This window comes from Notolepis coatsorum, assembly GCF_963971535.1.
Source record: "Notolepis coatsorum genome assembly, chromosome: 3".
Classification (NCBI taxonomy): domain Eukaryota; kingdom Metazoa; phylum Chordata; class Actinopteri; order Aulopiformes; family Paralepididae; genus Notolepis; species Notolepis coatsorum.
The window spans coordinates 206586774-206600745 of NC_140167.1; the positions used below are offsets into that span (position 1 = coordinate 206586774).

General features: G+C 45.8%; 1 protein-coding gene across 1 annotated transcript in view; it reads left to right on the forward strand.

Annotated features, from left to right (window-relative positions):
• The window catches only part of rabgap1l (RAB GTPase activating protein 1-like), a 573823-nt gene that overhangs the window by 365185 nt on the left and 194666 nt on the right, over positions 1-13972 (forward strand). Inside the window, exon 14 of the mRNA XM_084311549.1 lies at positions 10456-10569. Coding sequence (XP_084167675.1) covers positions 10456-10569 — 114 coding nt within the window. The remainder of the gene's footprint in view (positions 1-10455; positions 10570-13972) is intronic.

Genomic DNA, 13972 nt, shown 5'->3' on the forward strand with positions numbered 1-13972 from the left:
CAACTCCATGGTGCTCACATGGGATGTTTCTTCCATCATAGTCACCATCGACATTTCCACATGAAATGGCTAAGAATTTATTTGTTATGTGATACTTTGGCCTGTTTGAGATACAAAACTGAATTTAATTATCTAAATTTGCAATCACAGTGCTGTTTAACATACGTCTAAGCTAAATTAGTAGTGAGTGAAAGTACTTTGCATGTTGTGGGAATTTTATTTCAAATAGAAACACAGAGGACACATTATCAATGAAAGAGTTATTATTAATATATAGTTATCAAAGAAAGGTTATCACAATTTGTGATGCACAAAGTCTTTTCTATGTTTGTGTTTTTCTGTGACCCCATTTATAAACATAGAACACTTGTCACAAACGTCTATTAGCTTGATGCCTTCAAATATGAGGGACGCATGGCGTGGCAGGCTTTAAGCCGGGCGCTGCGGGCCGCGGTGCGTTAACTCGAGGGGGAGGTCGAGTATAGAGGGAACACAACGTGCCATGTTGTCGAGCCACCACAAGGGGCAGAGTGGCTAAGTGTGAGTGAGTGAGTAAGTGAAAGAATGAATGAATGTGAATAAATTACCGAAACCCGACCAATATTTCACAGTCAACTAAAAACACACTTTTTCAATCAATATCTGAATTGAATAATAAAAAATAAAAAAATTAAACACATAACCTTCTTACTGTCTTCTACCTACTCTACTAATATGTCTCTACTACTCTGCACTCAACACTGTTTGGTGAACATTGTTACTCAGCTGAAAGAGTTGTACCCTTCCTGCTGACTTGTCGTACAGAACCTGTAAATCGCTTTGGATAAAGGCATTCAGCTAAATGACTAAGTGTAAGTGACTGAATCAATGAGTGAGTTAGTGACATAGAGGTGATAGAGCTGCTTCACATCTAAACAAGTCCTCCTAAATATATTTTCTGGTTATTTGTGGTCAATGTGTTTTCGGTCTTCATTATCAATACTGGGTTTTCTGCTAGAAGAACTCCAGCCCAGCTAGCCCCAGCTTAATTAACAGAACTGTGTGTGTGTGTGTGTGTGTGTGTGTGTGTGTGTGTGTGTGTGTGTGTGTGTGTGTGTGTGTGTGTGTGTGTGTGTGTGTGTGTGTGTGTGTGTGTGTGTGTGTGTGTGTGTGTGTGTGTGTGTGTGTGTGTGCGTGTGCGTTTGTTTGTTTAGGCTTTGAGTTTGGCGTGTGTGTAGTCGACTTGCCAAGGCGGGATTCCTTACTGAACCATTTCATGTATATATTAGGGCTGGGACTTTATTGCATTAATTTCGATTAATTAACTACAGAAAGAATTAAAAGTAAAAGAAATTGATGCATTTAATCGCATGATGATCTTTCTTTATTGTGTAAGAATGTTACCTTTACATCAACATTTACATTTACATTTACATTTAGTAATTTACCTTAAATCGCAAATGACTTTTTTCTTAGTCAGGTTTGTTCATACAGAATACTGAAAAAATAAGAGAAATTGAGATCAATCAAGAGTTTTTTTTATTTTTACTTTTTTTGTCAACTGTTCTGGAATGTACTTGAAAGTACTGCATTTTACTTTTACCTCGAAAGTGCTTGAGTTTACAAAAGGTCCTTTACGCTATATATATTATTCCTAAAATTGCTGCATTTTGTTAAAAATTGCATTGATCTGTTGGTCTGTGTAGTAGCTAATACAGGATTTTGCTGCTTAAACGTATGTATAATGTATATTCATTGATTCACTCGTAGCCATCAACACTGAAGAAGGAACACATTGGTTCCGAAACATGTATGTTTCAGGCTGCAATTAAACGTTGAATCTGAGAGATTTAGCTTTTTGCATCAAATATTGATATGCGATTAAAATGTGATTAATTTTGATTAATTAACTATAAAGTCTCGAATTAATTCGATTAAAATGTTTAATCGAGTCCCACCACTAGTATATATATATTTTTTTGTTTTGCAGGAGTAATAACATAATGTAAAACTGTTAGTTCCATTTAAACACATAATGCATGGTGTGTCATCCTTGTTTCAAATCTCATTAAAGCATTACAGGGAGTTGTGCCAGCTGCCCCAATCAAACCTCTCTGTGTGTATTTGTTTGTTTGCTTGTGTCTTTGTGTTTGTGTGCGCATGTCGTGTGTACATGCTCAGAAACAAATAAGCAATTTTGATGTTATTGGCAAGTATAGAACAAGGACCAGTACGCGTGAATATTTTAGGCAACCAACTTGTGTTTAGCGTTTCTCTGATTGGCCAATACGCCCATGTGACCACGGCAGCGCGAGAGAGCTGCAGCGCGGAAATAGGCTGTCTATTGCCATTCTCTAAGACAAACTCTAACCTTAACCAGCTCCTTAACAGCGCCTAAACTTAACCCTTCTAACCTTAAGCAACTCCGAAACAATGCCTAACCTTAACCAACTCCGAAACAATGCTCAAAGTTATGCCTAAACTTAACGGCGAAAGAATGCGAATGCACGAAAAAAAATAAAAAAAAAAAAAAATTGAAGGGAATCGAACTTGCCAGCAACGGGCCGTAGAATCCACAGCAATGCAGCGCTGCCAATTGAGCTAGTTCTAGATAGTAAAAAAGGGGGGATTACTGCTACATAATGCTGCCGCGACGGAGCTCCGCGGCAGGGCTCCGCTCCGCTCTGCTTCTGCCGCGTCGCCGCGGGGGCGTGGCTAGACGCAAGTTGGGCGTGGTTAGACACAAGTTGGTTGCCTTTAATATTTAGGCGACCAGTACATCTATATGATGGAACAAGGACCAGTACATCTATATGATAGAACAAGGACCAGTACATCTATATGATAGAACAAGGACTAGTACATCTATATATGATAGAACAAGGACCAGTACATCTATATGATAGAACAAGGACCAGTACATCTATATCAGTGGTGCCCAACCAGTCGATCGCGATCGACAGGTGATCGCGGGCTGATTTCAAGTAGATCTTGATTAATAAAATTTGATTATTAATTTTTTTTTTATTATTATTTTTTTTTGTGCTAAATCAACTCTTCCTCTCCTTGTTAACACTTTGGTTGCCATGGGTTAAATTCATGATATACCATAGGTTGCCGGCTCTATTTGTCTATGGAGAAGTACCCCTTCTTTGCATGGCTATAACTTTTTAAATTCTATTGCTACATTGCCATTATTAGGGCCCATTCAAAGTCCTATATCAAGTTCAAGTTCTTTAATAGTTGTCATACAGAAGTACAGAATACTTTCATACAAAATGCTTCTTACTGTTACGCTCCAGAGACTGTGCTAGACAAGATAGTATCAAATAACATAATAACATAATATAGCATGAATTTAGAAGAAGAAAATGAGGTCACAGTTGTTCGGTATAGACATATGTACAATGTTCTGAGTTACCATATAATATACAATACACAATACTATGCAGTGTACTAATGTACAGTACTATCTAGTGCAAAGCAGAAATGGGATGAGGTACAATTTTAGGTACAATTTACAGTAAGGTGTACGAGTTGTAGTGCAATCCTTCATCCATAAATATAAAGTGTGGGGAGTGGGTGCTACAGTGTGTTTGTTTAAAGTGGGTGTGTGCTATAAAGTGTGTGTAGTGGGTGCTACAGTGTGTTTGTTTAAAGTGAGTGTGTGCGTGTGGATGTGTGTGCTATGTGTGTTTGGTGGTTGTTGTTGTGTAGTGTTCATTCATTGTTCGTTTAGCAGCCTGATGGCCTGGGGATAGAAGCTTCTTCTGAGTCTTTCTGTGCTCGCCTTGAGACTCCTGTATCGCTTGCCTGACGGCAGCAGTTCAAAGAGGCAGTTGTTCGGGTGGCTCGAGTCCTTAATAATTCTCTTAGCCTTCCCCTTGCAACGCTTGTAGTAAATGTTCTGGAGGGTGGGGAGCCCCCCTCCAATTGTGCGTTCGGCTGAACGTGTCACTCTTTGTAGTCTGCTTTGGTCTTTTGCAGTGCTATTCCCAAACCAGGAGGTGATGTTGCCGGTCAAGATGCTCTCTATTGTACATGAGTAGAAGTTCTTAAGGATCTTCTGGCTGACTTGGAACTTCCTTAGGCGCCTGAGGAAGTAGAGGCGTTGTCGTGCCTTCTTCACCACACTGTTAATGTGTATGGTCCATGTCAAGTCCTCGGATATGTGGGCTCCGAGGTACTTGAAGCTGTTGACTCTCTCAACCGGTGCCCCGTCGATGCTGAGGGGGCTGTAGTCCTTGACCCCCGACCTCCTGAAGTCCACAATCATCTCCTTTGTTTTGCTGACGTTCAGGGAGAGGCTGTTTTCCTGGCACCATCCCACAAACATATATGTATTGTTCATTGTGTAGCAACGTTAAACTTTTTCATTCACATATTCATAGTAAAGTATGGTCTAATGTATAAGTATGTTTTCATCTCTTTCTGCAGCTTTCTCCAGAACGTGATCTATAGCCCCAAATACATTATATTGATGATGCAATACAGTTGTATCGCAATCAGCACGATATAAAAAATTCCAACTAGACGTACTTCTATAAGTTACTACACGTCATCTGATGTTGACCGGATGGGCTAGGGGGCGTTTATAATTCCGTGGGCAGTGTTATACCAATCATCTAATGTGGGTCAAATGTTGATAATAGCAGTTAGTATCGAAGACGGTAACTTTACACGCTAAAACTCACCCCAGTCTCCGCGCGCCGTTGGGCGATCATCGTAGAGTAGAAATTTTATCATTATGGGATGTAGATTTACCCGGTCCATCTCCAGCTTGTATAATGGTATATACGTCCAAATCATGTTGTTTATCGAGTTATTGGCAATCGATCGCTGTGTATTGTGACGAGCTAGAATGCCGGGACCTATAGCGAGTGCCCGGAAGTAATACGGCCGTCCAGCACAACCTCTATGGCACTTCCTGTTAAGCGATTGCGCCGATCGGCCACCAGATGGCGCTCCTGAACCGCCAGAGAGCTCAGTGGGTCCTCCTGGTGGATCTCAGGCCAGCGGAGGGGAAATATGAATCCGGTTCCAGATTTTTGAAATATTGATATCAAAGACGCTGTAAAGCGGGCCGGGAATGACGTGTTTAAGCGTTTCCCGGCACCCAAAGTGTTAACTACAACAAGCAATGCTGTTTGTTATTTAAGATGAGGTCGGACTCGGCACTGACAGATTTGTGTTCATTATGCTGCTTTTATAAAGCCTCAAATGACGGCTTACAATATACAATTTTGGCTGGTACAATCCGCGGATGCAGAGCTAATGATGGAGCATCGCCGTCGGTTGTGTGATAGTAAAGCGTTAACCGGCTGTCGTGTGGCAGTGAAAGGGTCCGTCGATGGATGAGTGGATAAGCTAGTGTCAAGCCGAATTATCATTGTTTTCAACATTCAATTAAATTGAAGTGATTCTCAGTGTCTTTTTCTTGTTCCGATTCTTCCTTGCAACACAGGACACTAAAGAAGAGAAAGAAAGCTAAATGTGTGTGTGTGTGTGTGTGTGTGTGTGTGTGTGTGTGTGTGTGTGTGTGTGTGTGTGTGTGTGTGTGTCTGTGTGTGTGTGTTGGGGGGGCATGTCACCCCGTGTGTCCGTCCGTCCCCTTCACTTTAACTTCATTAAAACACAAACAAGTCCTTTATTTCAAGGTGCACGTTTTGTTTTATTTGTCACATATAAGGTACATTACAGTGACATGCTGAGATTGTGCTTCTTACAGTAAAAAAGTGAAAATAATAAAGACACACTATACAAAATATACAAAACTAAATGTACAAAACACAAAAATAAATAATAGTTGTAATGTTTAAAAAGGGTTTAAAGTGTCTAAAATGTGTGAATGTTTAAGGTGAGTGTGTGCGTGTGCTGTTATCTCTCGCACCTTCTTCTTCCTCAAGTTTCTCAAGTTTCTTTAATAGTTGTCATACAGAAGTACAGAATACTTTTATACAAAATGCTTCTTACTGTTACGCTCCAGAGACTGTGCAAGACAAGATAAGTATGAAATAAAATAACATAGTATAGCATGTAAATTAGAAGTAAAAAAATGAGGTCACAGTGTTCAGTATAGACATATGTACAATGTTCGATGCAGAATAGACGTAACTGAGTTACCATATAATATACAATACTGTGCAATGTACTAATATACAATACTATATAGTGCAAGGCAGAAATGGGATGAGGTGCAATTTAGGTACAATTTACAGTAGGTGTACGAGTTGTAGTGCAAATCCTTTATCAATAAATATAAAGTGTGTTTGTGTGATCTAAAGTGTGGAGAGTGGGTGCTGCAGTGTGTTGTTTGTTTAAGTGAGTGTGTGTGTGTGGGTGTGCGTGCTGTGTGCATTTGATGGTTGTTGCATAGTGTTTATTGTTCGTTTAGCAGCCTGATGGCCTGGGGATAGAAGCTTCTTCTGAGTCTTTCTGTGCTCGCCTTAAGACTCCGGTATCGCTTGCCTGACCGCAGCAGTTCAAAGAGGCAGTTGTTCGGGTGGCTGGGGTCCTTGATGATTCTCTTCGCCTTCCCCCTGCACCGCTTGTTGTAAATGTTCTGGAGGGTGGGAAGCCCCCCTCCAATTGTGCGTTCGGCTGAACGTGTCACTCTTTGTAGTCTGCTACGGTCTTGTGCAGTGCTATTCCCAAACCAGGAGGTGATGTTGCCAGTCAGGATGCTCTCTATTGTACATGAGTAGAAGTTCCTAAGGATCTTCTGACTGACTTGGAACTTCCTTAGGCGCCTGAGGAAGTAGAGGCGTTGTCGTGCCTTCTTCACAACACTGTCAATGTGTGTGGTCCATGTCAAGTCCTCGGATATGTGGGCTCCGAGGTACTTGAAACTGTTCACTCTCTCAACCGGTGCCCCGTCGATGCTGAGGGGGCTGTAGTCCTTGACCCCCGACCTCCTGAAGTCCACAATCATCTCTTTTGTTTTGCTGACGTTCAGGTAGAGGCAGTTCTCCTGACACCACTGTGACAGATTCTCTACCTCTTCCAGGTAGGCCCTCTCGTCGTTGGCAGAGATCAGGCCCACCACTACTGTGTCATCAGCAAATTTGATGATTGTGTTGTTGTTCCGCTGTGCCACGCAGTCATGTGTGTACAGGGAGTAGAGGAGGGGGCTCAGAACACAGCCCTCCTCTTCTTCCTCTTCTTCCTCTTCTTCCATGACTAGTCAGACAGAGAGAAGGAGAAGGAGAAAGAGAAAGAGAAAACATATTTCTCACTTTTACACACACACACACACACCAAGGCCTGCACACACACACACACCAAGGCCTGCACGCACACACACCAAGGCCTGCACACACACACACACCAAGGCCTGCACACACACACACCAAGGCCTGCACGCACACACACCAAGGCCTGCACACACACACACACCAAGGCCTGCACGCACACACACACACCAAGGCCTGCACACACACACCAAGGCTCCATCAAGGCACAAGCTGTTTTATCTGCAGCTCACAGTCGGTTGTGTGAGAATGCTGGGCTGTCTTCTTTGAGGAAGTGTGTGTGTGTGTGTGTGTGTGTGTGTGTGTGTGTGTGTGTGTGTGTGTGTGTGTGTGTGTGTGTGCGTGTGCGTGTGCATGCATGCAGCGCTACAGCGGCTGCAGATTAGAAAGCCAAGGCTGCTGCTCACTGACTGACTGCCGGGAAGGAATAGGACAGCTAGCGGTTAGCTAGACTCTAGAGAGGTGGACAAGGAGAGAATGCTCTATTAACCCCCCCCCCCCCCCCCCCCCCCCCACACACACACACACACACACACACACACACACACACACACACACATGATGAATTGAAAATGGGGGACCCTGATGGAAACAAGACGAAAGTCTTTCTCAGGTCTGCATCCTCTTAACACTTTGGCTGCCTAAGGTTAAATTCATGATATACCATAGATTGCCAGCGCTATTTGTCTATGGAGAAAGTCCCCTTCTTTGCAGGGCTATAACTTTTTAAATTCTATTGCTACATTGCCATTATTAGGGCCCATTCAAAGTCCTATATGTATTGTTCATTGTGTAGCAACGTTAAACTTTTTCATTCACATATTCATAGTAAAGTATGGTCTAATGTATAAGTATGTTTTCATCTCTTTCTGCAGCTTTCTCCAGAACGTGATATATAGCCCCAAATGCATTATATTGATGATGAAATACAGTTTGATGGCAATCAGCGCGATATAAAAAATTCCAACTAGACGTACTTCTAGAAGTTACTACACGTCATCTGATGTTGACCGGATGGGCGAGGGGGCGTTTATAATTCCGTGGGCAGCGTTATACCAATCATCTAATGTGGGTCAAATGTTGATAATAGCAGTTAGTATCGAAGACGGTAACGTTACACGCTGAAACTCACCCCAGTCTCCGCGCGCCGTTGGGCGATCATCGTCGAGTAGAAATCTTATCATTATGGGATATATTTTTACCCGGTCCATCTCCAGCTTGTATAATGGTATATACGTCCAAATCATGTTGTTTATCGAGTTATTGCCAATCGATCACTGTGTAGCGTGACGAGCCAGAGTCCCATGACCTATAGCGAGCGCCCGGAAGTACTACGGTCGTCTAGGACAACCTCTATTCAACATCCTGTTTGGCGATTGCGCCGATCGGCCACCAGATGGCGCTCCTGAACCGCCAGAGAGCTCAGTGGGTCCTGCTGGTGGATCTCAGGCCAGCGGAGGGGACATATGAATCCGATCGCAGATTTTTGAAATATTGATATAAGGACGACGTAACGCGTCCTCCGGCAACTTTAGCATGGCCAGCAAAGACGTCTAAAGACGGGTCCCGGCAGTCAAAGTGTTAACAATTGTATGTATTGAGCTGTACTGTACTGTACCCATTCTGCAATCTGTTAATAAACTTTTCAATCAATCAATCAATCACACACAGAAACCGTAGAAACAGATTGATTCAGCCATTTTTCTTTCCCCTCCTTGACATTGTGCTCCATTGTAAATCAGGATTAGTTTATAATCCTCTAATATAGCATTTCATATATAACATATTTTACATTACATATTGCATAGTATAATATGTATAATGTATGTTACATTGAAATACCAACGCTATACACCAGGTCTTAATAAAGACACAAGAAGGACACTACCACAGGACCTAGCATGTCCTCCATGCTCTGTAAATAACTTATGTACAAATACCGATATGCCTACTATGTTACTGTTTATTGCACAATGTTGTTCTATTGGATTCTATTATATGTTATTGCACATCGTTGCGGGCAAGACCACCCGCATTTCATTGTATACTTGTATGCCGTGACAAATAAAACTCTTGACTTGACTTGAGAAGACCAATACATTCAACAGACTGTGTTTTTATTCAGACTGTGTTTTTGGAATGCTATACTGTAGCTTTGGGTGGTCTGTTGGCTCTGTCTGACGCCCTCCCTCTGTGTGTGTACCAGGACTCTGTTGGCTCTGTCTGACGCCCTCCCTCTGTGTGTGTACCAGGACTCTGTTGGCTCTGTCTGACGCCCTCCCTCTGTGTGTGTACCAGGACTCTGTTGGCTCTGTCTGACGCCCTCCCTCTGTGTGTGTACCAGGACTCTGTTGGCTCTGTCTCCCTCCCTCCCTCCCTCCCTCTGTGTGTGTACCAGGACTCTGTTGGCTCTGTCTGACGCCCTCCCTCCCTCCCTCTGTGTGTGTACCAGGACTCTGTTGGCTCTGTCTCCCTCCCTCCCTCCCTCCCTCTGTGTGTGTACCAGGACTCTGTTGGCTCTGTCTGACGCCCTCCCTCTGTGTGTGTACCAGGACTCTGTTGGCTCTGTCTGACGCCCTCCCTCTGTGTGTGTACCAGGACTCTGTTGGCTCTGTCTCCCTCCCTCCCTCCCTCCCTCTGTGTGTGTACCAGGACTCTGTTGGCTCTGTCTGACGCCCTCCCTCCCTCCCTCTGTGTGTGTACCAGGACTCTGTTGGCTCTGTCTCCCTCCCTCCCTCCCTCCCTCTGTGTGTGTACCAGGACTCTGTTGGCTCTGTCTGACGCCCTCCCTCTGTGTGTGTACCAGGACTCTGTTGGCTCTGTCTCCCTCCCTCCCTCTGTGTGTGTACCAGGACTCTGTTGGCTCTGTCTCCCTCCCTCCCTCCCTCTGTGTGTGTGTGTACCAGGACTCTGTTGGCTCTGTCTGACGCCCTCCCTCCCTCCCTCCCTCTGTGTGTGTACCAGGACTCTGTTGGCTCTGTCTCCCTCCCTCCCTCTGTGTGTGTACCAGGACTCTGTTGGCTCTGTCTCCCTCCCTCCCTCCCTCTGTGTGTGTGTGTACCAGGACTCTGTTGGCTCTGTCTGACGCCCTCCCTCCCTCCCTCCCTCTGTGTGTGTACCAGGACTCTGTTGGCTCTGTCTCCCTCCCTCCCTCCCTCCCTCTGTGTGTGTACCAGGACTCTGTTGGCTCTGTCTGACGCCCTCCCTCCCTCTGTGTGTGTACCAGGACTCAGCCCAGGAGGGGGTGATCACCAGAGACATTCACAGGACCTTCCCTGCCCACGATTACTTCAAGGATTCTGATGGAGACGGCCAGGATTCCCTCTACAAGATCTGCAAGGTGGGCACACACACACACACACACACACACAACCACACATACACATACACACACACACACACACACACACACACACACACACACATACACATATACACACACACACTCGTTGTTGGCGCACAATGTGTTAACAGGCAGGCAAAGCTTAGCTTTATACTTTATACTTATAGCACATGCATGAGCCTGGTCTCTTTTGAAAGATAACATTCTGAATAGGGTTGGTCCTCGGTTGGATTTGAACGATTCCGGTTCCGATTCCGATTCTCCATTTCGATTCCTGTTCTAAACGATTCTCGATTCCGATTCTTTGAGGTGCAGGTCAAAACAGGTCACAGCTTATTTCGCAGGAGATTTTTTTTTTTTTTTTTTTTTTTTTATAAATCTTAAATTCTTTTCATACTATTCACATTGTCAGTTGACTTGATACAGTTTAATTTGGTTGCTGTACTGTAACTAGGGTATTAATTAACAAAGTAAAAAAAAAATGATTTTTTTTAATAATCAAAATTAAGAATCGAAATGCAAATATGTTACTTCCTATTAGAACTGGTTCTCGGTGCCCAACCCCGTTAGAACGGCGGCAAATAAGATGTTTCAAACAGTATATTATATGTTCGGCGAAAAATGCAGCCCGAGCCGGTAGACGCTCGCAAAGTCTAGTGTGTACATCATGACACCATGTGACCCGGGGCGGTCTAGTGTGTACATCATGACACCATGTGACCCGGGGCGGTCTAGTGTGTACATCATGACACCATGTGACCCGGGGCGGTCTAGTGTGTACATCATGACACCATGTGACCCGGGGCGGTCTAGTGTGTACATCATGACACCATGTGACCCGGGGCGGTCTAGTGTGTACATCATGACACCATGTGACCCGGGGCGGTCTAGTGTGTACATCATGACACCATGTGACCCGGTCTAGTGTGTACATCATGACACCATGTGACCCGGGGCGGTCTAGTGTGTACATCATGACACCATGTGACCCGGGGCGGTCTAGTGTGTACATCATGACACCATGTGACCCGGTCTAGTGTGTACATCATGACACCATGTGACCCGGGGCGGTCTAGTGTGTACATCATGACACCATGTGACCCGGTCTAGTGTGTACATCATGACACCATGTGACCCGGGGCGGTCTAGTGTGTACATCATGACACCATGTGACCCGGGGCGGTCTAGTGTGTACATCATGACACCATGTGACCCGGTCTAGTGTGTACATCATGACACCATGTGACCCGGTCTAGTGTGTACATCATGACACCATGTGACCCGGTCTAGTGTGTACATCATGACACCATGTGACCCGGTCTAGTGTGTACATCATGACACCATGTGACCCGGGGCGGTCTAGTGTGTACATCACGACACCATGTGACCCGGTCTAGTGTGTACATCATGACACCATGTGACCCGGTCTAGTGTGTACATCATGACACCATGTGACCCGGGGCGGTCTAGTGTGTACATCATGACACCATGTGACCCGGGGCGGTCTAGTGTGTACATCATGACACCATGTGACCCGGGGCGGTCTAGTGTGTACATCATGACACCATGTGACCCGGTCTAGTGTGTACATCATGACACCATGTGACCCGGGGCGGTCTAGTGTGTACATCATGACACCATGTGACCCGGGGCGGTCTAGTGTGTACATCATGACACCATGTGACCCGGTCTAGTGTGTACATCATGACACCATGTGACCCGGGGCGGTCTAGTGTGTACATCATGACACCATGTGACCCGGGGCGGTCTAGTGTGTACATCATGACACCATGTGACCCGGTCTAGTGTGTACATCATGACACCATGTGACCCGGGGCGGTCTAGTGTGTACATCATGACACCATGTGACCCGGGGCGGTCTAGTGTGTACATCATGACACCATGTGACCCGGTCTAGTGTGTACATCATGACACCATGTGACCCGGGGCGGTCTAGTGTGTACATCATGACACCATGTGACCCGGTCTAGTGTGTACATCATGACACCATGTGACCCGGGGCGGTCTAGTGTGTACATCATGACACCATGTGACCCGGGGCGGTCTAGTGTGTACATCATGACACCATGTGACCCGGGGCGGTCTAGTGTGTACATCATGACACCATGTGACCCGGTCTAGTGTGTACATCATGACACCATGTGACCCGGTCTAGTGTGTACATCACGACACCATGTGACCCGGGGCGGTCTAGAGTGTACATCATGACACCATGTGACCCGGGGCGGTCTAGTGTGTACATCATGACACCATGTGACCCGGGGCGGTCTAGTGTGTACATCATGACACCATGTGACCCGGTCTAGTGTGTACATCATGACACCATGTGACCCGGTCTAGTGTGTATATCACGACACCATGTGACCCGGGGCGGTCTAGTGTGTACATCATGACACCATGTGACCCGGGGCGGTCTAGTGTGTACATCATGACACCATGTGACCCGGGGCGGTCTAGTGTGTACATCATGACACCATGTGACCCGGTCTAGTGTGTACATCATGACACCATGTGACCCGGTCTAGTGTGTACATCATGACACCATGTGACCCGGTCTAGTGTGTACATCATGACACCATGTGACCCGGTCTAGTGTGTACATCATGACACCATGTGACCCGGTCTAGTGTGTACATCATGACACCATGTGACCCGGTCTAGTGTGTACATCATGACACCATGTGACCCGGGGCGGTCTAGTGTGTACATCATGACACCATGTGACCCGGGGCGGTCTAGTGTGTACATCATGACACCATGTGACCCGGTCTAGTGTGTACATCATGACACCATGTGACCCGGGGCGGTCTAGTGTGTACATCATGACACCATGTGACCCGGGGCGGTCTAGTGTGTACATCATGACACCATGTGACCCGGGGCGGTCTAGTGTGTACATCATGACACCATGTGACCCGGGGCGGTCTAGTGTGTACATCATGACACCATGTGACCCGGGGCGGTCTAGTGTGTACATCATGACACCATGTGACCCGGGGCGGTCTAGTGTGTACATCATGACACCATGTGACCCGGGGCGGTCTAGTGTGTACATCATGACACCATGTGACCCGGTCTAGTGTGTACATCATGACACCATGTGACCCGGGGCGGTCTAGTGTGTACATCATGACACCATGTGACCCGGTCTAGTGTGTACATCATGACACCATGTGACCCGGTCTAGTGTGTACATCATGACACCATGTGACCCGGGGCGGTCTAGTGTGTACATCATGACACCATGTGACCCGGGGCGGTCTAGTGTGTACATCATGACACCATGTGACCCGGGGCGGTCTAGTGTGTACATCATGACACCATGTGACCCGGGGCGGTCTAGTGTGTACATCATGACACCATGTGACCCGGTCTAGTG